Below are 26749 nucleotides of genomic sequence, written 5' to 3' on the forward strand. Positions count from 1 at the left end.
TCCTTGGTTCATGTCCATGGGTCGTATATATAAGTTCTTTGGCTTCTCCATTTCCTATACTATTCTTAACCTGTCTATATTGTACTTACCATTTATGCTTCCTATTCCCGGTACCTTTCCCCCCATTCTCCCCCTGCCCCTCCCCACTGATAACCTTCCATGTGATCTCCATTTTGTGATTCTGTCCTGTTCTAGTTGTTTGCTTCATTAGTTTTTGTTTTTGTATTTTTGGGTTTGGTTGTTGGTAGTTGTGAGTTTGTTACCATTTTACTGTTCATTTTTTCATATAATTTTTATCATTTCAAGCAAAGTAAGTTTTTTTAAAGGTCAAGAGTGTGATTTGGATGCATTTGAGTATAGTGGTCTATGAAATACTCATGTAGGTGCATCGGGCAGGCAGTTTGACCAAGTTAGACCTAGTGCTTGGACAGAAGGGTAGGCTGTGGACGGCATTTGGAGCTTTTAGAACAGATGAGGCACTAGGAGACATCATATAATGAGAAGAAAAGAGGACCTAGAACTAAGAAACTTCAATATCTAGAGGTCAAGTAAAAGAGAAAGGTTATGTGGGAGTGGCCAAAGGATTAAGAGGAAACCCAGGAGTATGTAGGCCCTTGGAACCCAGGGGCAAAGGGACCAGCTAGAAACACAAGGATTCTGTACCATTATCTATGGAGAAAAACTGCAGAGGCTTAAGGGGAGAATTATTTGGTAGGACTGTTTCAAATGGTGAATCATTCTCTCATTATGGAGGATGGGTTTGGAGTAGCAATGGGTAGCTGGAAGCACAATCACCAGATAAAAGGCCATGGTAGGATTTTGGGTGAGAGATGGTGAGGCCCTGAATTAGGATGGAGAGGAGGGGAAAGGCCAGAGACAGTACCAAGGATGGAATCAGAAGAGGGTGATGAATGGGTGTTGGGAGGTGACAGAGTATGTCTCATATTCTGGGGTCAGATGACTAGGGTGATGGTTATGGTTTTACGGTGGTTTTTATTAGGGTTTTGTGAATAGTGAATATTCATCATCCACATGATGTTAATTAAATCAGAACAAAGTTTCGGTTTAGTTTCTCTAGAACTCCTAGCTGTTTCCAGAAACTAAATGGGAGGCTGCTCTAGGGGGTTGTTCCAGAATAATTTAAGAAAATCTCTTTAAAAGTCATGAATTTCAAGGACGGGTTGTAGTTTTTCTCAAGGACCTCTCATTGGCCAGCCTTATTTTCTAGAATTTATGTGCTAGGAAGTTGGCCTTGAAACTACTTTCTTACCTTTGTCATTTCTTGTTGCTTATCTTAGGTTGCCAGCTTTCCCAACATACCTGTGACCCTTGCGGTCCCTCGGGCTTTCCCACCTTGTCGGTCAGGCGAGAGCCTGGCCGTCAAGCTCTGCACCAGGGCATCGTCTCCCTTTCCCGGCATGAAGCTATTTTCCATAACACATGAGGCCCATATTCTTCAGCCTTGTCAGCGTTGCCAGACCTCAGGGAACTGTTTCTAAAGGCTCTTTCCATATCCTATTGTATTGTGTGGACCATCTCCAAATCCAGTTTTTAATTTCCTATTGGCTACGTTTTATTTTATTTTTTTTTTCCTTTAGGCCGTGCGCTCATCTTCCGTTTAATCCTGGCTTCCCTCCGCTGCTGGGAGAGAGACCTTAATCCCTTTTGGGCCAGCAGCCATGCCATTTAAAAATTCCTTCGGGCCGAGATTCAGCTGGTTGAACACTGCTCAGTCCCGCTTCTTGGCCGGGGGCACTGTCTGCTGGTCTGCTTCTGCTCCTCTTGGGAGGGAGTGTGAGGGCTGCGTTTCTCCCGAGGCAGGAACCCCTGCCTCCCTTCCAGTGTAAGCCCCTTTTCCTTTGGCTCTGTTTTCCTAAGGTTCTGGCACCAAACATTTAACCAATTCCGGTGGGTCGGGAGGCCCTGGGCTGAAATAATGGATCATTTCCCTTTCACGAGAGATCCAGAGAACACCAGTGCTAGGTCCAGGGCCTCCTGCGGCTTCTCCGACCTTACTGCCCAATGGGCCTTTCTGCCAGGGGGCCTCCTGGAGAAACTTTGTTCTCAGGGCTACATACCTCAGGTATTTACATTTCAGACACGGTGACGATTGATGACAAGGCCTTGTTTAAATGACAGGATGAGGGCACTTGATTTAAACTGCAAGTCAAGTAGCAATAAGTCGAGGATCATGCTCTCTTGCTTCCACCTGTTTATGCTCGTTGGTCCCCCACTCTGGCTGGTTTGTTCAGCCTCTCAGCCTGACCCGTAATAGCCATCGCCATGGTGGGAGGCAGGCGGATGTGGCGGATGGAGCCACAAAGGCAGATTCCAAAGAGGGTTCCTTACCCAGGCTCTGTTCCTTTTTGCCAGCTCCGCCACAGCAGGTTGCATAACCTCGGGGCAAGTTACGTCCCCTCTCCAGGCCTGTTTTCTGGGTCTTGAAATGAAGGGTTTCAAACCAAATAATCTTCAAAGTCTCATCAAGTTGATATGGACTATATCATTCATCTAAAAGTCTTTGGATGACAGTAAGGCTTTTTCTTCCAGCACGCGCAAGAACGGTGGAGGTTTTTCTGTGAATGATCCGTTACTAACAGTGGGCCTCTGTCCCGTCACCCCCCTCTCTAAAGTGCCCCCGGAACACACAGAGGGCTCGTCAGTGAGCTGCTTCCTCCAACAGGTAGCTGCTTCCTCCAACATGTCTTGCTCAGAATAAAGAAAAAAATCAACAAAGATAGGACATGTGAAGAAAGTACGAGAAAGAAGCACTTCTCTTCTTAAACAAAACACACTGAAGAGTATATTTGAGAGAAGGAAAAGCAAATCATTTAACTGAAAAAAAAGTACACAAACATGCCATTTTCCCCATGCACATACTTTTCTGTATAATACAGAAAACCTAATGGAATTACTGAGGTATTGTCATGAATTTCATTGTTGATGTCGTAGTTGTGATTTTTTCGTGAGTAACTAAGGTTTACCCGACCCCAGAGCCTTTTACACAGGCGCGCCTCCTGTTCCTGCTTTCACTTTTCTTCGTAGTTCACCTCACTGAAGCAAGACGGTGGTAGCGAGTCTCTGGCCTTCAGGCTTTCAGAATTGACGGTGCAGGTTTGGAGGTCTGCTTTCTGGAGAGAACCGCTGATAACAGTTAGTAGGTTTTAGTAAAAATGAATCATATTTAGTGAAATGTCGATAGCCAAAAAACTGCATGAGAAATCAACTATTCTTGCAGCAATATACCTGATTCACTTAGGGTGCCGACCGAGCGTGAGCCGGAGAAGCACACCTCTGTCACCCATTTGGGCAGTGCACGGGTGACAACGCCAGGCAGGGTCCTCGCTGGTGCCGCGGCAGTGCCGCCTCCGTCATGCGAGGGGCTCATTCTTCTTTAAGTGAGAAGAAAACCTGTGATATCTGCAGCATTTGAAATTTAGTTTCCTCTTCAAAACCCAACTTCAGCAGAAAACAGGACAGGTCTCATGTGTCCCTTTATGAAGCTTACATCTTGACAGGGCTTTTATTATTATATAATCATAATTTTTTTTAACATTTGCTTTTATTTTGATAGAGTTCATCTTAATTGTAGCAGTTCTGTAAGTTTCTTTACATACAGAATGAACAAGGGAAAGATATCTCAGAGAGCTCACCTGAAAAAAAATCTAACAGAATAATAGTTTTTCTAAAATACAGATCATTAGTCAGAGAAGCAAAACAAACGTCTTCTTAGTAAAGCTGTTACCTCATCTCATTGTTGAAAGCATGAAACTGCTGAGCATTATAGTCTATCATTTTTATAAAATACTAGTTGTTGAAGAGCCAGTCTCCAGGGGGCATTCCAGGTTGTTTTTTCCTATTCGTTCAAATGAAAAATGTTGCTCATCCAAACTTTCTCTGTCAACCACCGTCACAGTAGGTCTGAGACTGCGAGATGCCCGGTAATTAACAGCCGTCTCAGGACTCGTGCACCTTATGGTCAGTTCCTCAGTCGAGGAGCTGGCGGTCATTAACAAGGAAGCTTTGTCTGCTGTAATGGCATAGAATTACCAAAAAGGGAAGCAAGAGACTTTGTGTCAGGGATCTGGTCTCAAAAGCCACCAGATTTCTTCTAGCACTGCTTCTTTGCTATTCACCGTCCCTTTTAGTAGGGAAATAAGGTGCTGGGGAGGCTCAGCCGGAGAGTCCCTGCCTCCCAAAACAGCGGATAAGCACAGTAATGGCACAGAATGCTCTGGGAGCGGAGAGGAGGGGCCCTGAAATCTGCTCTTGGAGTAGCTACAGAGGGTGCCACATAGGAAGGACTCCTTGGATCGTCTCCTGCAAAGCCAGGAGTTTCCGAACAAAGCAGGTGGAGGGAGATTTGTAGTGGAGGAGGGGGTGTGTGCCACGTCATGGAGAAATGACCTAAAAACCATGGTGTTTTCAAAGAACTCTGATATACTGGTGGGGATGAGTATTTACCTGGAAGGAGGTTGGCTGGGCACATGGCCAGACCTGCAGCCAGAAGCCAGATGATGAAAGGCGCTCTGTGCTCTGCTAAGGAGAGCTCTCAGAATCCCCTAGCCCAGAAGCGATACTGAACATTCTGAGCAAGGGACTGTACTGACAGGGCTGCAGTTTGGTGGAGAAAGGACTGGAGAGAAGGCAGCAAGGCTGGAGATAAGGAAACCAATCCAGGAGTATGAGTTTCAGGAATGTTAGATCAATGGGTGCGTGGGGGAGGGTGTGGGGAGGGGGTGGGGATGAGGAGCGAGAGCAGGATGGCTCAGATTCCTGGCCTGGGTGACTGGTTGGAGTCTCTGACGGAGGGATTATAGGAGAGATGGAGGAGATGTGAGGCAGGGAGTGATAATAAGTTCAATTTATTACTAACATGTCCGGTCGGTATTAGGTAAGTGGTTCTGAAGGACAGAGGCTGACCCTTGAGAAAGACTGGGAAATCAGTCTAGAAGTGGTCATGGAAGCATTTCCGAATCTCTTTCCAGCCCTTAGATCCAGTGGTTCAATGAATAATGTGAGCTCTTGACCAACGTCCGTTCGGGAAGACTAAAATTAGCAGCGGTCTGCGTGAAGTGATTCGATGACACGGTGTGGTTACTCCTCTCGTGGTTGGGATCAGTAGAAAAATTGTAATCCCAGACTCACGCTGACAGTGCACATCCATCAGGACAGATTTCTGGAGCGTCTTCTTTGCGTTCAGTGCTGCAAGGGAGAGTCATTTTTTTTTAAAGATGTGAAATAGTATCATGGAGCTTTCCATCCAAGTTGGGGAGGTCAGCTATAGAGGCAAAAGGGGAAAAAAAGGAAGAATAAGAGGTGAGAGATTTCTCACTAAGTTCAGGAAATGCAGTTTAGTAGGTTTTACACTTGCTGAGTTTGACGTCACAACAGATCCAGCGGTATATGGTGCAGAATATGAAGGATCCTGGCTGGAGAGGAAGACTTGGGATTCATTCCGAGGACCGTGGTAGTTGCAGTTGGGAGAGTGTGGACAGGGTGGAGAGGGGAGCTCTGACGATGTCGCTGCTCCCAGAGTGTGCCTGAGTCCCTGCCAGTGTCCCCTTCCTTCAGGTGGTGAAAGGTGAGGGCCAAGTAGTGGTTACAGGTAGAATGAGATAAGGGTCTGTCCCTGTTATGAAAAGAGAGATTTCTAAGAGAGGGTGTTGACCAGACTTAGAGGTCAAGGGTGATGGTGACTGATTGGCAAATGAGCTGGGGATTTAATGATGGGTCAGTCACTGGTGGCTTTTCTCAGAGGGGTTTTGAGAGAGAGAGAGTTAGGAAGGAGTAGGAGGAGTAATAATAGTAACTATAATAGTAATAGTTGACATGCATTGGATGCTTCTTTTGTTACATGCCAGGCAGTGTTCTTAAAATAACATTTTATGCATGTTATTTTGTGTGATCATCACAGGAGCTCTAGAAATACACCAGTATTATTAGTTACTAATATTAGCATTGCCGTTATTATTTCCTTATACTGATAAGATATATTGGGAAATAAAGGCAGTGAGTATAGACAGTTGTTTTGAGACATTTTATAGTGACAGAAAGAATGGAAAAGCACAGTAGGTGACATCATGGTCAAGTGACAGCTGCTCCAAGAACTTCTTTAACATTTTTGAAGGCAGTGAGGAAGCAGCCGGGGATGGGGCAGGGAGGAAGGGGCATAATTGAAGATGCTGGAGAAGGCTAGCAGGGCAGACTCGAGGGAGAACAGACTGGTGTGCTTGGGAGAAAGGGCCCAGCCTGGGAAGTTTTCTTCTTCGGGTCGAGAAAACTAAGAAAGCTTAGATGCAGGCACTCACATTTTGCAACTGCAAAAGGGAGGCAGTCTCTGGACTGGCTGTTGTCCGTGTTGGAACATGAGGAAGGGAAGTGAGGCACTTGCCAAAAATCGTTGAATGTATCTTCTTTTACAAAATTTCTTGGACTCGGCTTTAAAAAATTTCAAATGAGAAAAGCTTGACTCTATTAACATGAACTCTCCAAAACTAAATTCTGTCAAGTGCAATTTGACTTGTCATTTTCTTTATCATTTGTAATTCTTGTCTCATTATTTGAACCCAAAAGCACTGTCTTCTTTAGATGTATTTAGATACAGTGATTGCATTTTCTTGTTTTCTCCCAAAACCCATATCTGGGGCCCGGGATGCCCAGGGTGGGCGGGACAGAGAGCCTGGCCAATGGAAGCGTGCAGGAAACAGAACGGGGATGGGAATGAAAGAACACCAAGGAAAATTAATAACCGAGGGTAAAGAGAACCCTATCTGAAAGTGCTTTTGTGACTCTATAAATGAGATCACTTTTATGAGAACGTTTTTTATTAATGGTGGGGAAAAGGCCCAGGACCACTGTCTATCATCAGGTTTATAGAGAGCAAAATGGATTTACCAGGTTGGCCGCTGACTAATCAGCTGGAGCAGCATTGACCTTGAGGATCCTGAGTGGCTGTAACTTGGTGACAGGAAATCTTTCCTCGTGAATAACTGGGACTGGCTGGCCGGCTACACAGCTGGGCTCATCAGAGTCTCTGTCCCTTCCCACTCTCTCTCCCCAGTCTTTCTCCTCCTTCCTCTCCAGTTCCCTCTCCCTCCTCCTCCTCCTTTCCCCTCCCTTCTCCTTCCCCTCTTCCCCCTCCCTTCCTTCCCTCTCCCTTCCCACTCTCTCTTCCCCTTTCTTCCTGCCTCCCCCCCTTCTCCCTTCTCCCCCACCTCTCCCCCTCCTCCCTCCCTCCTCCTCGCTCCCTCCCCCTTCATGGGAATTCCGGTTAGACTTGATCAAGGTCATCTTGGAGCTGAGTAACCACTGCCCAAGCAGGCAAGTGCTTCTTGCAGCCCCAACTCTTCGCGTAGAACTGTTAATATTTACCACAATCATAACATGTGACAGTGCCTCCACATAGGAGCTCTGTAGGAATGCACGGTAATCTCCTTTGAAATAAAGAGTCAAAAACATAGAGAAAATACTGACCATGGTCATTAACAGTGGTTGTTTCTGTTTGAAACCATTTCCTGAGAAAAAGTAAATGTTTTGTCATACAACCCAGTGTTTTGTCTCTTAAGACATTTTCATCAAAACATTTTATTTCCGTGTAAAATGTTTTTAAAGTTCATCCTGTGTAAACATGGTCATCTCGTACTAATCGGGGTGTGTTGACAGCCTGTTTCTCCATTAATACCTGGTGTTTGTCAGTCTGTGTTTTGTGTCTTTTTTGCAGATATTGATGAGTGTGTAAACAACACTATTTGTGACAGTCACGGGTTTTGTGACAATACGGCTGGCTCCTTCCGCTGCCTGTGTTATCAGGGCTTTCAGGCCCCACAGGATGGGCAAGGGTGTGTGGGTGAGTTTTTAGATTTCTTTTTCCCCAACACATGTCATATCTCCCTCCACTTGGAAAAGAAACCAAAGTGACCAACCACAGGAGAGAGTGCAAGCATGGTCATTTGGGTGGAATTTCATCACAATTTGCTTTTGTCACACACTTTGGGGCTATGCACAAATGTCCCGTGGCTTCTGAAATGGTTAGGGACATTCAGAAATATAGAAGTATGTGACTTTGAATGTAAATGAATATTCAACGGAACACCTGTTTAAAAAACCCTTAGCTGAGTGTGCAGAACTCTCCCGCCCTCCCGCACAGGAGACAGAGTGCGCTGTGGGGGGGCAGCCTGCCTGTCTTCTCCCTGCACCTCCTCGGGCAGTGCCTTTAAGGAAAGGGGTTAGCAAGACTTCCAGTTTCCAGGGGTGACAGCTGTAAAGCAATGCTTTGGGTTGTGCGACCATATTTCTTCGCTCTTCCGGGATTGACAGAGCGGAGGTGTCTTGAATTCCGTCAGGTGTCCTGATATATGGTGCAGCGCATGACCAGGCAGAAGAAGAGGTGCAGCATCTCATTGTCTGAGCAGCTGTGATTTCTTTCATTCAAATTCATTATGACACACATTTGCAGCTTAGAGCAATTAAATGGGAAAGAGAAGAATGGCTGTTAAATTTAAAACTTCACCTATAGCAAGGCTTTTTCTTTATTCTTAATTAAGGAACATAACTCTTCGTGGTAAATGGCACTTGCTTGAGGAGGGGCCAGTAACTTTGTAGTTTGGAAATTGGCAGTAAAAGCATTAATTCATTTTTCATTCAGATCAAACTGGGAAAACAAAAGCTAGGTGTTTGGAAGTTTAATGATAAAATTACTTAAAACAGCAACCACTTTTAAGGTCACATTATGGTAATTGCTACTTCCAGTGACCGCTTTAGTTTCCTTTGCACTAAAATACAAGTGATGAAAGTCATCTGACATTCGTGAAATATTTAGACTAAATAGGTCATGTGGTCTGACCCCCCCACTTTACCTTCTCAGCCTCACCCTGGCTTTGCTCACCTTTTGCATTCCAGGGACATACGGCTGCTTGCGGTTGCTCGTGTGACTGTGCAGTGACTTGGCTGTTGTTTGCCCCCTCTGCGGGGAATGTCCTCCCGGCTTCCCCTCCCACAGCCTGGACTCACCCCACTCATTGCTGAAGCCAGAGGCTAGACGTCATCTCCTCCTAGACACTGTTTCTCTTCCTTCTCTCACTCTCAAACTGAGCTGTTACCCTCCTCCTGCTTCCAGAATACCTTGAGCAAATTCTATTGGAGAATTTACACCCTTCTTTTGGAATAACTCAATCATGTGTACAGCCCACAGCCACCTTCTGCAAGGCAACGAGCTCCCTGTGACTGAGAACTTTCTCTCTCCCTTGGCTGGACCTTACCTGTTTGTAGGTGCTCAGTAAATGTTGTCGGACTGTTTCTGAGACATCAGATACTGAGCCACTGACTCTGCACAGCTCTTACAACCCCTGGTGAGTGTCCGTTTCTAACCAGCCAGATGAGCTCACTGAAAACCATGTTGAAGTTTCAGCTTGGCACACAAACTGCCACCCTTTAAGAAATAGTTTCTATCATTTTTAGTGAACTCAACAGGTGTCCTCTTGTCTGTCTATTCACTCCTTCAGAAATACTCACTGAGTGCCTGTCATGTGCACTTGACCGCACTGATGTTCTGGAGGATTTACACTAGGATGAATCAGCCTGGATCCCAGCCTTTGGCCATGCTGTTTCCTCTACTGGGCTCCTGACTGCCTCCCGTTTCCCTCTCTACCGCTTCTTGGTACCACCTGCTCATCCTGCAGACAGAGCTCAGTTCCACTGTCGTTTTCCTAACCCACCCCTGCTCTAAGGCCCGCTGTCTTGTGCTTTCATGGTGCTCTGTACTTCCTGCTCTTAGCACTTACCACAGCCCATATGAGCGATTATCTGGTTAATTTCCCTGACTGGACTATAAGCTTGGTGAAGGCGGGAGCTGGACCACCTGACTCATGGTTTCTTCCCCAGTACCTGGGGAAGTAAACTAGAAAATATTTTTTGATTGAGTGAATGCAGCCTGATGGGAAAGATTTTGGTAGCCCCGTAAATAATACCAGTTAGAAAGTAGAACGTTCCAGTTGACATTTACCTAAAATTTGACAAATGGGAACTGGCAGATTTCTAAAGTCAATTTTTCTGGTCTAAATTAGGACTGTCTAGGTTGATTAAATATACCACCTCTTTGCTTTACTTTATGTTACAATATCGTTTGACAAGGGAAACCCAGCTCATTGGGTTTTTATCTGTTTCTATACAAAGTGAAATAGAAAACTGAGTAATCATTCAAATAAGTCAAGATACATAAACTTTCTGTTCAATTAACTGAGCCTAGCCAGTGAAAATAGGGTATTTTTTTCTGAATGATTTGGATAGCTGCTTAGATTTTTAACTTTGTGTAAACTGTCTCCGAGTGTGCCCATGAAGGCTGATATTGTACATGCTGAATGCACAAAAAAAAAAAACAAAAGCATTTCAGATGTCAAGTCAGGTGCTTTGCTAAGCGGGCTACTCATTAATAAAATTCCTTAGGAGGAGTAAAAGTGAGTGACAGTATTGGGCAGAGTCAAACATAAAATTAGCCTTTCTTTACAGCTGTGCCCTTGCATATTATAAGCAGTAGATTCCTTGACTATCTTTTAATTATGTATATTTAATTTAAGTGCAAGAGAAAAACATTTAGCAAAACAGAAATTACACTGTGGAACACCAACAGAGTTTTTAAAAGCACTGTGAAATCAGTGAGAAGTTGCTGAATGGATTTGTTCTACGTGAATGATGAAAGTGACACAGTGAATATTTCCAGGGGTCTTTGCACAACCTGAATGCTGGTTGTTAAACAAGGGACATTTTGGCTGCTAGGGAATTGTGCTCCAGACATTTAAGTGGATTTAAAACCGTTTTTTAAAATGAACTTAAAGAAGTGTATGATTTCTGAAATGCCAATAGGGATCCTTTTCCTTGAATTAAGAACTGGCTTACTTAAGACTTCATCCTGTGAAAAAGTTAGGGAAGAGGAAACGAAAGAATCCAAGGGTGCATAGGGTGCTGGCATACAATTCTGGGGTGTCCCTTAAAAGGCAGAATTGAAATTTGGAACCTTGGCTTTGCATTTCCCTGGACCTTCCCTGCAAACCACATCGTGCAGCCGCCCCGCCTTCGGGAGCAGCAGGGTTTGGCTGCTCCCTGTGATCACCGTGTTTTCGGCAAATGCTGCTGCTAGCCTTGGCACAGCCGGTAAAATGAAGAGCTGTCAGAAGCGAGGCATGCGTCTGACTTGATCTGTGCTCCCTCTTCCAGATGTGAACGAATGTGAACTGCTCAGTGGCGTGTGCGGCGAAGCCTTTTGTGAGAACGTGGAAGGCTCCTTCCTGTGTGTGTGTGCTGACGAGAGCCAGGAGTACAGCCCCATGACCGGGCAGTGCCGCTCCCGGGCCTCCGCAGGTAAGTCACAGTGCCACGTGGAGGGGATGCGGGGCTCCCCTCGGGGATCTGTGTCTACACAGGTTTGGGCCAAACACTCCAGGAATGAGGTAAGGAATAACCAAATGTTCTGGCACTGTACTGTCTCTGGAAGCTTCTGTGCTCTCCCTGAGCCTGCCTTATCAGTGGAATTAGGATGTGACTGAGGACTGTTTGGGCTAGAAGGCCTCCAATGTGCATTCCAATCCGGAGATGCCGTGAGCTAGGGCACAGGATCCAAAGGGATGAGAACATTTACTGGGAATTGCTGAAAGCCCAGAGAGCCATCGCTCGGGGTTTCATATGGCATCATCTCATTAAGTTGCATAATCCTCCTTTCTTGGCCCTTGGAGAAACATATCTTGACACTTCTCTAAATTAGGAGCAACATATAAGCCTCTCAGGATCTACAAAGACTTCCACTTGGAATTCTTAAGGTGTTTTTCCAGAGTTTGGCCTAGAGAGTGGCTGTGTTTGCATTCATTTAAAATTGGATTTAGGCTGCGTTGTCAACGGCGCGGATTGAAATGGAGGAATGATGCTTTTCCAGAGAAATTAATCAACTTCCAGATCAGCCTTTTAGTCTGTGCCATGTCGCTATAGCTTGGTTGGGTTTTAAGAAAAGCAAAAGACTAACCGGTCCTTTGAGAGCCAGCTAAAATGACGCATAGACCGTTTTGCTTTCTTGCTCAATATCAGTTGAATTTCTCGACTGCTTCTAAGAAAGCTTTCACTATTCTGCAAAGGGGTACACTTGTTCTGTGAAAAACAGTCGTTGCTAGTAATAGGGAAGAAATATGAAGCTACACATTTCTGTCCGCACACATTTTACCTCTCAATTTTTAACTAGAGAAAGGAGGGGAGTGCAGATTTAAACGAACAAACAGTAATTCACAAACATTGTGAAGGGGAGGAGCTTTGGGAGGGAGGGCTTGCTCTTCATTCAGCACCTGAGCTGCAGACAAAGGACTTCTCACCTTAGTCTCACCTGTAATAGCAAAAACAAATGACCAACGAAAGTAATAATAATAAAAAACCTGGCTGGCCAATAACGAGATGCATTAAGTAATGGTCTTTTTCTTATTCATCTTTCGTTTTTATAGAGTACCTCCTCACCCGTAGTGTTATTTTGACTTAGATAATTCACGTGTCATAATACTGTGTAGTCAGTAAGTGAACTGCATGGAGGTTAGGTGCTCATGGTAAATGCGTGTGATGCAGTGTGAAGTGAAAAAAATAAGATATTCCAGTAATCACAATCCATGGATGGAAGGAAGAAGAGAATATGCAAAATGACTTGGAATCAATGAAAATTTTAGTTTTTCCCTTTATTTTCCAAACTTTAAAAAAATCATTGAAATTGGAATGACCAGGGTTTTGTGGTCTGCGAACTAATTTCCAGCTGTGTAAGCTTGGGCATCTCATTCGACATCTATGAATTCTTACTTTCTCATCTATAAAATAGGAAGGTTATATTTACTTCACAGAGGTTTATGAATTTTTTTAAAAAGTCAGATATGTAAAAGCCCTTTGTTAGTGGCAAAGTACTATATAAAATAATAAAATAGAAAGCTATAACCCAAACCCTTAAGGAGTGTTTATTTCCCATCCTTGTATGAGCTCTTCTGAGACAATGGACCTTTCCACTGCAAACATTTTCTTGCTAGAATGTCTTAGTAATATGAAGAAATGGTTCATTCAGTTTGCATAGCTTGAATTAGGGTATATGTCTGGGATCCAAAAGCTTGCTCATTTATTTTTTAGAGATTTCATATACCTTGATGGGATCATGTGAACCACTGAAGATGGTCATGAGACCATCTGAACCACTTTTGGTGAACTGGACTAGCTCACTGAAAACTTCTTCTTAAAACGTTGTCTCTTTTTGTTTTTATCAGTATAATCTGACTAAACATTAACTGGTGATTCTTATTAATTTCTGCAGTTCCTAGCACTTCTGGCTTGGACTATACCTCAGTTTGTATAGTTCTTGGCAGACTTGGGTTATATGGAGTCTTCAGTGTTCTGAGAGACAGATCAGCCATAAACTCTAGTGGGGACCTTCTCCCTGGCTTCAGAGCCAATAACTGATCGCTTCTTTGAAAAAGGTGATGAAAGCTGAAAATCATAAAAATGATAATACAGCTTTTAAATATTTAAAATTTAATTTAAAGAATTTAAAGGTGCATTCATTCACCAATGTCTGAGGAAGGACCAAGGTCTTTCTTTGAGTAGAAGTTCACTATCAAGGGTCTTTCAAGCTTGTGTTGCATACATCATATCTACCATCCATTATCTACACTGCCAACAATAAAGGGGGTAAGAATTTAAAGGCCTTTTCAGAGGTAAATGAGTACAGAGTCCTTCTAGAGTGTTATGATTTTTCTCAGTTCTTTACAGTTGTCTTATTCATGCCTATTTGATAGCATTCCTTTCACTGAATAAACTGTAGCCTTTCTAAAGCTTTAACTTGTTCCAGAAATAGCTCTTGTACTCACATTTGCATTTTATTGGTTTATATACCCATTAATTGTGTAATCACAATCGTCAAGACCCTGGCACAGAAAGTTTGGGAGCAAGCATAGCTGCATCTCGGTCGATGCACTGTTCAACACTGGAGACCAGAAGTCTGTGGACCACTGAAGAGTGGCCCACCGACTGTGAGCGGTTATTCCTGCGGTGGGCGTCCGCCAGCCTGCTTTCAGAGGGCGAGAGAACACCAGTTGATTCAATGAGTTGGTTAAATGGAAGCTGGATAAGAAGCGTTTGTGTTCTCCTCCAGCCTTAGAGCCTGCTGCTACACAGAACAAAACATTTTGTACTGGGCTAAGTTTTTAAGAAGGATTCAGATTAATTTTATTATAGACGTGACAGACTAACAGATTTCATCCTTCATGAAAACTGTTAAGAAAGGAAGGATTCATCTGCAGTGTAGGCTGTGACATTCTGACTCAATTTCCCCAGCACCATGGACCTTCCAGCAATGAGCAGGAGCATCATAATCTCAGGCGGTGTCACACTGAGGACAGAACTGGGCCTGAGGGGTGGCTGTCAGGAGGGCAGGTTTCAGGAAGGCAGAAGAACTTTCCAGTAACTACAGGGTCAGCAAATACCTGTCTCGTGAAGTTGAGGTGTTTCCCTCGCAGGGGTCCCCGACCTCCAAGCTGCGATCCTACACTGGTCCGTGGCCTGTTAGGAACCGGGCCGCACAGCAGGACATGAGCTTCGGGGTAACACACTTGAATCATCCCAAAACCAGTCCCTGGTGCCCAAGAGGCTGGAGACCACTGCTAGAGAGACTGTGGGAATTTCCCTATGGGTATCCAAGGACAGGAGCGGCACCCCCTGGCAGAAGGGCACCCACTTCCAGCAGGACGTTGTCCCAGGTGACTTTTAAGGTACTTTTGAACTTGAATGTCCTAGGGTTTTTATTTGTGAACTACATCTTGGCTTTCACCTAATTTTTTTTTTAGGTCTGGTCTAATGTTTTTCACTGCCTGGGCCCTGGGCCACTAATGGACATTGCTGTGCACTACCTAAAAGCACCTGAAACAGAAATAACCGAGAAATGTCCACACCGGACCCCTTGTCACAGGGAAGAGGGGATGGGTAGGAAATGTGGCCTGATGCTCGTGTTTCGTCAGTGCCTGTGATAATTGCTCAGTAAAAACTTTATGTCCTTGGGCACGCTAAAGGAAGCAGTAAATATTTAGTCTTGGCAACTGCAGCCTTCAAGCCCTGCCCACGAAACGCTATTCTCTGCCTTGATTCATGCACAGAAGAGACTGCGGTAGAAGCTGAATCTTATTTTTAAAACAGAAAGTATAGTGAAAAGAATGCAAAGGGACATATTATCATTGATGTAGGTGTTCCTTGCTTTAAGAAAAGCAAATACACAAGATCAGAAATGATAAAACATATATATATTGGAGTGAAAATTTGCATGATGAAATAATTGTTCTTCACACAATTCATTATAGGGTTTCCTTAAATATCAGTTTTCTCTAATATATTTGAGAGCTTATTCTCACATCACAGGCTAGGACCCAGACCTAGCTAGAACCCACACCTGAGATGCACCTTAGTGATTTTCCAGCCCAGCTCCTGTACCTCAGGTGAGGAAGCCACGTTCCAGAGGGAAGTTCTAAATGTTCCTGGGGTCCTGTAGCCACTGCTGGGCAGAGTGGGCACAGGGACCCGACCCCGGACTCCTCCCACTTTCCTGCTCCTCCAGACTGGGGATACCACGGCACCACATTCTTAAAAAAAATTGGCTTCCTTTTCACTCATTTCTTTGTTTTATTCTGATTATTAAAATAATGCACGTTCTTCCTAGAAAACTGGCAAATACAAAAAACAAACCAAAAAAGAAAGTCTCCCACTGAGTCACCGTCCTGGGATAATCTGCCACCATGCTGACCTCCGGAGTGTGAAGGGACATCCACACTCCAGCCACCCCCACAGAACTGTCTTCTGTCGCACCCTCAGCCCTGGGAGCTCAGCGCTCAGACCCTTCACCCGAGGGACACCCCTTTCTCCCGAGTCAGCAGTGAGCGTCTGTATGCTGACGCCATTGGCCATCGCAGGCTCTGTCTTCGGAAACGACGACAGTGGATTCTGGTCTTCCCTCCCCTTGTTTTCCCTCCAACTGATTTCAGGACAGCGCTCCTTCCTATATCCTCCCACCTCCCGGACTGCTCTTTTGCTGTCTGTTCTCAGACTCTTTATCTGTTGCCCATTCCTGAAATAATGCTGCCCCAGGGCGGCGACTGTCCCAGGGAGATGCTGCTCAGCTCTGTTTTGACTCTGTATCCTTCTCCTGGGATATTTTATCCTCTTCTCTGAGCCAGCTGTGGTTACTCATACGATGTGGGCACCTTCTGCCTCTGCCTCTCTCCTGAGGGCCACGCTCCCATTCACGGCTGCCCATTATTGGGCCTTTCTCCTGGGGTGTCTCCTAAGTGTCTCTGTCTGAAATTGTCCAAACCAAGTTAATTACTGTTCCTTCTCCAGCTTGTTACTCTCCCTGTGTTCACTCATTAATAGCCAAACATCAGTCATATGTAATATAATTTTATATATTACATATGTAAAGTCATATGTCATACATAATTTTTTCCCCTTCCTTCCACACCATCAGAACAACCTGCCATTCCTACCCCAGTAGTACCCTTTGCCTCCCTCCCGTGCCTCTGTTACCCCTGTGGGTGGCCAGTCCTGCAGCCCCTCCTCCCTAGACCACACAGGCACCGCCCGGCTTCCCTTCTGGCCTGTCCCGTCCGTGGATTCCTGCTCCACTGCTGCCACAGCGTCTGTTTTCCAAGCACACATCTGGCTGTGTCCTGTAAACTTTCAGCTGCTTCCTAATGCTCACAGCATGCAGTTCAAATCCATTAGCAGGGCAACACGGCCACTTTTCTTCTGTCTCATGCCTCTTTGTGTCCCCTGTAACCTAGCTCACTGCTGAGCACAGGGCCTGACCTATGACATACCCTCAGGACCTGTTAAATGACATGGCCTCCCCACATTGGAGAGTGTGTCCCTTGCATACCCCACCATCTCATCCCCAGCTAGTTGTGTAAAATAAAAGCAATTATGCATTGTGTCAGAGATATAGAGGGGCCATACTTAGTTAGATGAGGAGTTACCTGCTCACACTGCTGTGTAGGGGGGCAGTTCCTCCATGAGCTTTGGTCAAGTCACAAGTGGCACAAAGGAAAAGGGGTGTTTCCCTGCTGTCAGGGGACGGCAGCCAGTCCCCCTCCTGGTTCTGACAACTGAACCCAAACAGAGTTCTTGATTTCTCTTCCTGGTGAGGGGCACTGCAGGCTGTGTGTGTGCGCGCATGTTTTTGTTAGGGCAGGAAACCGCGTAATATCATGCAGCTGTTGTATTTGGCAAAGCAGGATTTTTTTCTAATGTGTTTAGTTAACCTGTGCGATCAATTAACATGAAGTGTTTAAAAAATAATTTCTGGTGGGAAAAAGTTACCTTTGGTAGGAGGAAAAAAAGAATGAAAGACAGTGAGACTACAGTATTTAGAAGACAAACACTGTAAAATGCCATAAAACTCTCACGGTCTTAATGTGTCTTTGTGATGGATTTATACCATAAATGTAGGTAAGGCTGAAGAAAATGTGCTCGTTTGTTTTTTCTTTGTTTTCGTTTTTAAGTTGGGTCAAATTTCTTCTCACATTCCAAAAGGATACTGAGAAGAATTTACTAATTACCAAACCATGCTTTTATTTTTATGAATTTTTTCTGTTTGTTACATATAGTATCTAAAAGGACACCTGAGCTTTTAATAGATGTTGATATTTGAATGAACTGACATATAACTAGGTCAAAGTGACAGGTTCCAGCTATATAAACAAACCATTTTATCTTAATTCTACAAGAGACACGTACACTTTTGCATTTGAAATGCGTGTTGTATCTTAGAATTTGCTGTAAAAAAAGTCTCAAGAGGAAGAGTTTGTACATTTTCTTTTAAATGTTTCTGAACATTTTATACATGTCTTCCAATGTGGCTTTAGTTTCGTGGTCCTTTTCACGGGCGCTCACGATGCGCACGCATCTGTGATGGGGCCGGTGTCGCTGTGACATCTGCTCACGTCTCATCTCCACAGGTGCTTCCCGTTCCCACCATGCCAAAGCGTCTTTCCATTTTTCTCTCTCGGCAGGGCCTTATCCTGCTCCCAGAAGTCTCTTCTCTCACCCATCTCTGCCCGCTTTTCCTGCCCTCGCATTTCCAGTCTCTACTAATACTTCCCTAAGTCACAGACTGGCTCCCCTCACCTTCTCCCCTGCTTAGTCCTACTCCAGAATCACTTCTCCTGTTCTCTTCTAACTCCTTCACCAGAAAACCAAGAACAAAACAGCCTTCACTCTATCCAGCAAGTAACTGTTGCCCGCCTTGGAAGTGTGGGGCCCAGAGGCCTCCCGGGAGGACTGGCGTTGTCTTCGAGCCCAGCACCTAGGTCAGAAAGGCAGCTCTCACCTGCTCACGTGTCAGTGCATTCCTGCCTCTCCCTCGGGCCCCCAGTCCTTCTGTGACTCCCTCTGCAAACCCAGTATTCCCTCACCCCACTCTACCCACACAGAGCTAAGTGCACTTGTGCTTTTTACTCCTCCTCACCTCATCACATCTTATTTGCTGGCCAATCTCTTTAAATTTTATTTTTCAAGAATGTGGCTCAACTGTCAACTCCTCCAGGGAGCCTGCCATGATTGCCTCACTCGCCCCATCCTTCCACAGTGTGGCTTAGGTGCTCAGGACTTCTTCTCCCAGCACCACCTAATTCACTTCTTTAAAGAGGGTATCTGTGTGGAGAAATGTTTTCAAAGTGTTTTTTTCTCTTGTATTTTGCTTTCTAACCTTTATTTTGACTACTTTCATGTTTTTTACCACCTGAGGTTACCACCTATTTTTCTTTGCATCCATTCATCTTCAGTCCATTCCTATGGTTTATGTTTATTCTCTGAAACTCACTGATGGCTTCTCTTGAATTGCACTTACACATACACACACACACACACACACACACACACACACGTACACGTGTCTCATCTTCCAAGTCCTTGAATTAGGAAACTAGGGGGAATAAAAGGAATACAGGAATTGCCAACTTCTCTGTTACTCCTCCGTGGAATGTTACACTAGAATTCCTTTTCTCATAAAAACATGCCTGTGGTGATTTTAAAAATAAAAAAGAGGAAAAAGCATCCTGAGTAATTCTGTTGAAAGGAACTTACTGAACATGATCACCACAGTCACAGAGTTTCCCGAGACGGTGTGTTTTTCAGGACAGTGGCAGGCAGGGGTTTCATTTGGGGACACTGTTTATTTACTCTCGCATGGTTGTGGTGTTCCTCTTTGGCCATCGTCATAACCCTGACTGTCCCAGAGGGGCAGCTCAGAAAGGCCTTCAGAACACACTGCAGACGGAACGTGAAGGCAAGGACAGGGTCCACCTAGAATGTTCAGGTCCACTTTAACCAAAAAATGTTCCAGATTTCCTCACCCCAGCAGCAAAGGTAAATTGGACACACTTGAGGAAAGACCAAATTCTGTAAGTTAGCGGCCACACCCTCTTCTGTCTGATGAACCCAGACAGAGGAGCTTCTAGAAGCTTCTAGGAGCTCCAGAAGTGGCACCTACAGCTCCAACCCACGCCTTTCTATTCAGAGCAAGGGGCCCCACTCACGCTCAGTGGCACTGCAGCTCAATCCACAGCTACAATAATTGTCTGCTGCCCCTTCCCTGTTTGTCTCAAAGATGAAAAAGAAAGAAAAAGACAAAGCAAAACAATCTCATGCTAGTTGAGATGCTAAGAAGCTGAGCTTCTTAAAATAAGGCTAGGAAAGTGCTAAGCCCTGGGTCTTTGGACTCAAGCTAAACTGTCTCTTTGGAAGGTGAGGATGCTTTATCTCCTGCACCATGTGTCTCATGGAGTTCCTCCTTGAAAGTTTCTGCCCAAAAAAGTACATATGGAAAAGGTCCAAAAACTAAACTTATTGCCAGTCATACCCACTGGATTAAAATGCACAAATTGCTGTTTAGATACAGATGTTAAGCCAATTTCTTGATACAGATTGAAAATTCAAATCTGAAAATACTGGAGGAGAAGTGATATATTTCTTCAAGGTCCACGACGTACAATATGTAACACAGCTAACTTATTCATAACGTATTTAAGAAGAAGTCATTCTCTTTCGCGTCTGGCACCTTTCATAACCATTGATCTTTTAAAAGTATTTTCCAATGGAAACATTTCTCCCCTGGTAGCAGCTTCCCAAACTCATACAGAGATTCTTCAAAGAAATCACACACACACGTGTTTACGGATCAGAATGTTCCCCTGGTGGAAAAATGCTCTAGGAAGTTAATGATTTAAAGGTTAGAGAGATAGGAAATTGTAGGTTTTCACAGAATGACCTTTGTGGACCAGTTTTTGAAAAAGAATTTGCTTCCCTTTCCAAACGCGGATGAGGGCCGGACTAACCCTCAACTTCAGCTGTGTAAACATTGAACTTTCAAACTGCTTGGAAAGAAAAATCAGAGCAGAACTCGAGACAACCAATGTGAAACCAGAATAATACAGTGATATTATTGATTGTTTCCCTCGCAATAACCTGTGGATTTCCTTCTAAAGAAAGGGGAGGAAAAAAGATAATTTTATGTCTTAGTTTCTGTGCTGTGGGTATAATGAACATTGTAGAAAGTGGTGTTTAATATAGATATGATTTTTGAATGCTTTCACTCAGAAGCCTATAGTTTGATTACCTATATATATACAGCAGTTTTCAATGACTACGGTATTGCATTCCATTTTGTAATAAACACCATGAGATTCCCACAACATTGTACACAAGGGGGAAAAACAGTTATTGAGCCATCTATTAGCACAGACTGTAAACTTGATTGGCAAAACTGGTTGGGTTGCTGACTTGATTTATACTTCTAAATACATTCATTAATAGCTGGCTGCATTCTTAGGCCAACTGTATAAAATAATTGAGCTGAGTTGTTAATAGAAATAGGGTGTCAGTTGACTCACAGGTGTTGGGGGAATGTTTATGAAATATTCCACAGGGTTCATGATTGATTTAATAATCATTTAAAATACCTCCCCTCAGCTTTCCCGAATGACTCCACGTGCGAGGGCGTGGAGCCCCTCCCGAGGGGAGTGGGCTGGCGGGGGTCCCTGCGGCTGGTCGGGGGCCCTGCACTCTCCTCGGTGCATGCGAGGCCTGGGGGAGAGGAGGGGTGTGGCTGGTTCCATCCAGCTTCACACACAAGGAAATGATTTAAAACCGCTTCATATGCTGCTGCTTAGGAATCAGCATTTTGTTTTTTTCTTCCTGGATACTTATTCTAGGTTTGAATTTGTCATCAGCTATTAACACTGACTTAGAGTCCAAGCTGCAGTCTGTCAAAGACAGCAGGGTCCGAGAGGGAGCCAGACTCGAGCCTGCAGCGTGCGGGGGTCTCTCGGGTTCCCCGGGTCCTGGGAGCAGCGCGGGTGTGAGCACGGCTGGCTGTTTGCGGCCGCGCTTGGTGCTCGTGCCCAGAGAGGAGAGAAAGCGCAGTCGTTTTTCTGAGAATTCTATGAACTTAGGTTGTTAAAACACCTTTGCTATTTGGTATGTTAATCAAGTTTCCACAGCCAACCCGATGCTGCCAAAAGAAATACATAGACAGCTATTGTGAACATAACTCGTTATATTTTCCTCATGTCATTATCTAGCAACTTCAGAACATGGTGTTGACACTCAGGTCTCAGCCTCACAGGTCAGCATTTCCCTCTGTCCCTCCAGTGTCTTTGGGTCCAAGACTCTGGAACCAGTGCTGTTCTCCTGAAGACAACTTCATTAGAATTAATCTAAACAGCTGTGGTTGTTGTAGTCAGCTTCTTATTTGATACAGCATCAACTAAAAACTGAGTAAATTCTAACTGTGGACCATAGGCAGTAATTCGAATTTCCTGGCCTGTGGTAGGGAAGGGGTTAGATTACTTGCCGTTTAGTCACAAAATATTGCTTGTTTCTTAAAAGCACACACTTGTTCATAGACCCCACCCTGCGAGGGTGCCCTGCTTGGTATCGCCTCAAACAGGTGCACTGTGTCCCCATCGCCTGTATCCCGTCATGTCGCCTTGTTTGTCCTTTATCACACAGGGTGAAACTGAGTCTGTGAGAAGGTGTTTCCCTCTCGGACGCACTGCAGCCAGGACTAGAACCCAGCCTTGAACTTCTGCCTTGAGGCTTACCCGACACTCATTATTCCGTTCAAAGCCTTGTATTTGCAGCAGTTTAAGTAGTTAGATTTTCAGTAATGAAAGGTGATTTTGTAGACTCCAGGTTACTACAGTGTGTTTTTTTTCTGGCTACCATCTCCTGCTTGGCTCTGTCGGGGGCATGGTGGGTTCAGATACCTATCTAAGGGTAATATATCTTGTGGGGCCCCACAGCTCCGGTCAGGTGCTGGGAAAAACGTTCGTTGATTTAAGTAGGTGTTATAGTTCAGTAGAGAATGGCCCTATGTTTGGCAAGAAAGCAAGTATGGAGACTGGACTCACAGCCAAATTTACAAGAATAAAGTAAATTAACCAAATTTACATTTGGTTAACATAAACGAAATGATTTGGACAGACTTGCACTCGTGGGGTGGGGGCGGGAGGTGGGTGTTAGAAATCCACCAGCGTTCAGGATCCGAGTGCATTTTTATCTCGCTTTTATTTCGTGGAGAGCCCCCCACGAAAGCGGAAAGCGGCTGTCGGCACGTTCAGTGCCCCCGTCACATCCCATCTGCTTTACCACCGTGTCTTCCACTCTGCTGCGAGACCGATAAATCCGACGTGTCCCCTTAACACCCTTTTCCTCTGTCCACTCTGTTTAGATGTCGAGGTGGAGCAGCCCAGAGAAGAAAAGAAGGAGTGCTACTACAACCTCAACGACGCCAGTCTCTGTGACAACGTGCTGGCCCCCAACGTCACCAAGCAGGAGTGCTGCTGCACCTCCGGCGCCGGGTGGGGGGACAACTGCGAGATCTACCCCTGCCCGGTCCTGGGGACGGGTACGCGTCAGCCCAGCGGTGCTTTCACGTCGGGTGTGGTCCTGGGGGGCTGGAATGTTCTCGGTCTGGTTACTCCGAGGAAGCTTTGAGATGCGGATGGTCCCTGGCGGCTGCCATACTCGCACTGAAGTGAGGTTACCCTATAGTGACTTCCATTCAGATCGGGAAAAATCACCTTCGTCCCACCCCAGCATGAATTCTTAAAGTTCTTTCTGTCACTGAATACACTGGCACAGTGAGATTCTGTATTGTATTTTGGCAAGAGGATAATTCAGTTTTAACCCATTTTTAAAAAGATTAAAACCAACCTTTTTATAACAATAGTACAGTGTTATTGATACCTAGAGATTGTAGGTTGAAGCTAAGATTTTGCTTGATGGATTCTTATTAATACTGTAAAATACTAGTAACCACAGTGAAGGAGAAATAAGTCATGCCACTAAGTAAAACACGGGCAGATAAGATATGGGTGAAGTAGGATGGATTGCAAAATTTGTTTTCAAGGTACTGAGTCTTGAAAAAGCAAAACCAAATTTAAAAATACACATTCATGTAGGATGTTGATGTTTTTTCTTTTTTCTAACTTCTTTCTTTTTCCCCCTGCCTTTCCTGAAATCAGCTGAATTCACTGAAATGTGTCCTAGAGGGAAAGGTTTTGTCCCTGCCGGAGAGTCCTCTTACGAAGCTGGTGGCGACAACTATAAAGGTCAGACTCAAGCAGAAATGGACTGGCTACGTGTGTGCATATGAGACATTCAATCAAGGCATGGCTGGGTTAGGCAGAATGCGAGCTCTTCTGAGCTGTGGGAAGTGATTACAAAGCCTTTATTGTACCACTGGGAGAAAGCCCCCTTGGACCCTGGGGCTGTGTGTGGCTGGGGAATTAGAATCCTTAGGCCACAGGGGCCAAACACAAGGCCCGAGGGCCAAATCGGGTCCTCCACCTTGTTTTATCAGGCCTGGCACCTTGTTTCTACCCAGCAGCAGTGCCAGGCTCCTTGCCCCTAGTTAGGGAGTTGTTACATTTACACAGTCCTAAAATTACATTCGGCCCTTCGAAGGCAACCGCGAGGCTGACGTGGGCCCCGGTGAAAATGAGTCTGACACCCCTGCTGGGCTGTCTGATGGCAGGACATCACGTGATCTGAGGTTCCATCTTTGAGACAGGAGTAATGACTCAAAGGTTACTGTGAGGATTAAATGAAATGATATATGGAAAAGTACCTGACACAGAGTGCGGTCCTTAATAAATTATTTTTCTATTCCAGAAGAATATGAGAAGTCTTATGTTGAGACTGTATGAATTTGGTCATTATGGCCTTTAATAGTCATCCACAGAGCTAAAATTCTTGCTTTGTTAGAACTCATCTTACTGTTGTTAGGACCTTTTACTAATGGCCACGGATCCATAATAAGGAATGGAAAAGAAGAAAGCAAAAGTGGATGTGTTTTATATATTCAGTGCTATTAGTCTGTAATTCTAAAACAAACATGCAGCCTTTTTATTTTGGTGGAATTTAAGCCACATGTGTGAATATCTCCTCATTAACCACTCACTTTTGACATTCCCACAATGAAAATATCAAGACCTTTATACACAAAATGATTTTTTTCTGTAAAATGTAATATTAAAAACTGCTAAGTGATGGAAAACAGACTAAAAACATTTTTTTATTCACCTTCTTTGGAAAAATAGTGTTTTAATCATATGCCATAATTCAGTAGCTGGATAAGAAATTCCCTTTGTGTTTTTAAATATAGTTATTATGATTTGGTCCAACCAAATAGCAAAGAGTTGGTTGGTGATATGTATTTAATGGTTTTTCACGTTCACAAATACTACGTACTACGTTTTTGCAGGGATGTAGTTAAATCCCATTTCACATTGTGGGATGAAGCCTCGATTCACCACCAGGTTGTCCCCTCTTCTGTAGGAAAAGCAGTTCCTCCTCTCCCTGTCTTAGCAGCACTGTGAGTGGCTGGGAGAGCATTAGATTCAGATCCAGACAGCCACGTATGTGGACTTGGCCTTGCCATTTTCCAGCTGTCTAACTTGGAGCAATTCATCTGTGGAATCTCCGGTTTTTAAAACCAGGACTGGAGGGCAGGGGCTCTAAAATGTGAGAACTGATGGTAACAGTACAATAACAGCAATAAAAATAATAGGTAACACCTTTTGAAAGTATACTGAGGTCTCCGCACGGATTGTGAAATCACTGAATCCTTCTGGTCCTATCAGGTAGAGGTTGCCAGCATCTCCAGCTTACCGTGGCACGCACTGAGCACTGCCTGTGCTGTGCAGGCATGGTCTGCCAACACCCTTAGCAACTGTGCCTTCCTGAGCTTATCATTATCGCCAACGAAGACTTTCATCCAAGTCCATCCAACTCTTCTCAGGAGTTTCTCTTCATCCCCAACTAGTTCATGGGCCTAAATGTGCACTTAAAGAAAGGCACCTCTCTTAAAAGGCATTTCCTTCAAAGAATGTTGTTGTGCCATTGTAGAATTTATTATAGACTATTTCATCAAATACAAGGGAGCATCCCAGAAGCCACATTAACAAATACATCTTCCCCCGTGCTGTTTGGGACCTTGTTTCTTAAATAGCACAGGCAAGCCTGATTATGTTTCCACCTCTGTGGATTAGTCCCAACTTGAAGAATTTTGTGTTGCTGTGTCTTTAAGAATCTTTAGACTATAAATATTATAAAATCTAGTGTGAAGCTTATGCTTAACTAAAAGACTGGGGCCAACTCTTTGTTCCGTTGCTCCGTTTTGCCCCGGTAGATGCGGACGAGTGTCTACTTTTTGGACAAGAAATCTGCAAGAATGGCTACTGTTTGAACACCCAGCCCGGTTATGAATGCTACTGTAAGCAGGGGACATACTATGACCCCGTCAAACTGCAGTGCTTCGGTGAGTTGGAGAGGGGCATAGGGTGCTGTGAAAATAAACTGGTGGAAAAAATAAGTAATGCCGTGTAATATTAGAGCAAATGTTTGCATCTGAATCACGAGTTGAAAAGGTCTGTAAATGTTTTATGGATTTTTTTTGCGAGTGAGATTTAAGAAAATAGAAAGCCTCCATACAACTATTGGAGTGGATATCAAAGAGTTCATGTTCAATGTGGAATTATAATTCAGGCCACTGGTTGAAGGGAAGTGTTTGCTGGGCCTGGGGAGCCTCCTATTTCATCCCTCTCGCGGTGCAGGTGAAAGTCATTGTTAAATACCGACCCAGACGTTAATGCTTAAGCAGAAAACCATGTACACCTGGCAGGAAAACATAGCAAAAGGAAATGACTTTCCTACTATCATAAAGAGCATATTATCTTACATTTCTGAGCGCATCCTGTTGCCAACTGTTCTCTTTCTTTATTGAAGGCCAGCATCAGCCTGACAGTGTCATTTTCCCCATCAGTACAGCTTCACAGGTTTACCGTCAGGCTGTTCTCCTTTGGATAATGACGTGTAGTTCATGAAATTCTGGGCGCCCCTGGAAACCTGACTTAATGTAGCCATGGGTAAAGTTCAGTAAGTGTATGAGGTGTGAGTGATGACTGATTGTCTTCAACAGTTTTTCTTGTCTCTGCAGATTTGGATGAGTGCCAAGACCCCAGCAGCTGTATCGATGGCCAGTGCATCAATACAGAAGGCTCCTATAACTGCTTCTGCACCCACCCCATGGTCCTGGATGCTTCAGAAAAAAGATGCATACGACCGTCGGAATCGCACGGTATGTTTGGATATGAGGTGCACGCCTGTGTCCAAATAGATGTCGTAATGTTTTCCTTTGGAC

The 26749-nt window shown here is 44.5% G+C and overlaps 1 protein-coding gene across 13 annotated transcripts in view; it reads left to right on the forward strand.

Annotated features, from left to right (window-relative positions):
* Positions 1–26749, forward strand: part of LTBP1 (latent transforming growth factor beta binding protein 1) — a 365380-nt gene that overhangs the window by 312043 nt on the left and 26588 nt on the right. For 10 of the 13 annotated variants that reach the window (XM_036027833.1, XM_036027829.1, XM_036027828.1 and 7 more), the window contains 6 exons: positions 7724–7849; positions 11212–11355; positions 22775–22951; positions 23571–23657; positions 25739–25867; positions 26546–26686. In XM_036027833.1, the coding sequence (XP_035883726.1) occupies positions 7724–7849; positions 11212–11355; positions 22775–22951; positions 23571–23657; positions 25739–25867; positions 26546–26686 (804 nt within the window). The remainder of the gene's footprint in view (positions 1–7723; positions 7850–11211; positions 11356–22774; positions 22952–23570; positions 23658–25738; positions 25868–26545; positions 26687–26749) is intronic. The other 3 variants (XM_036027834.1, XM_036027839.1, XM_036027841.1) reach the window with 1 other exon arrangement.

Source organism: Phyllostomus discolor, chromosome 6 (assembly GCF_004126475.2).
Source record: "Phyllostomus discolor isolate MPI-MPIP mPhyDis1 chromosome 6, mPhyDis1.pri.v3, whole genome shotgun sequence".
In the NCBI taxonomy this organism is placed as follows: domain Eukaryota; kingdom Metazoa; phylum Chordata; class Mammalia; order Chiroptera; family Phyllostomidae; genus Phyllostomus; species Phyllostomus discolor.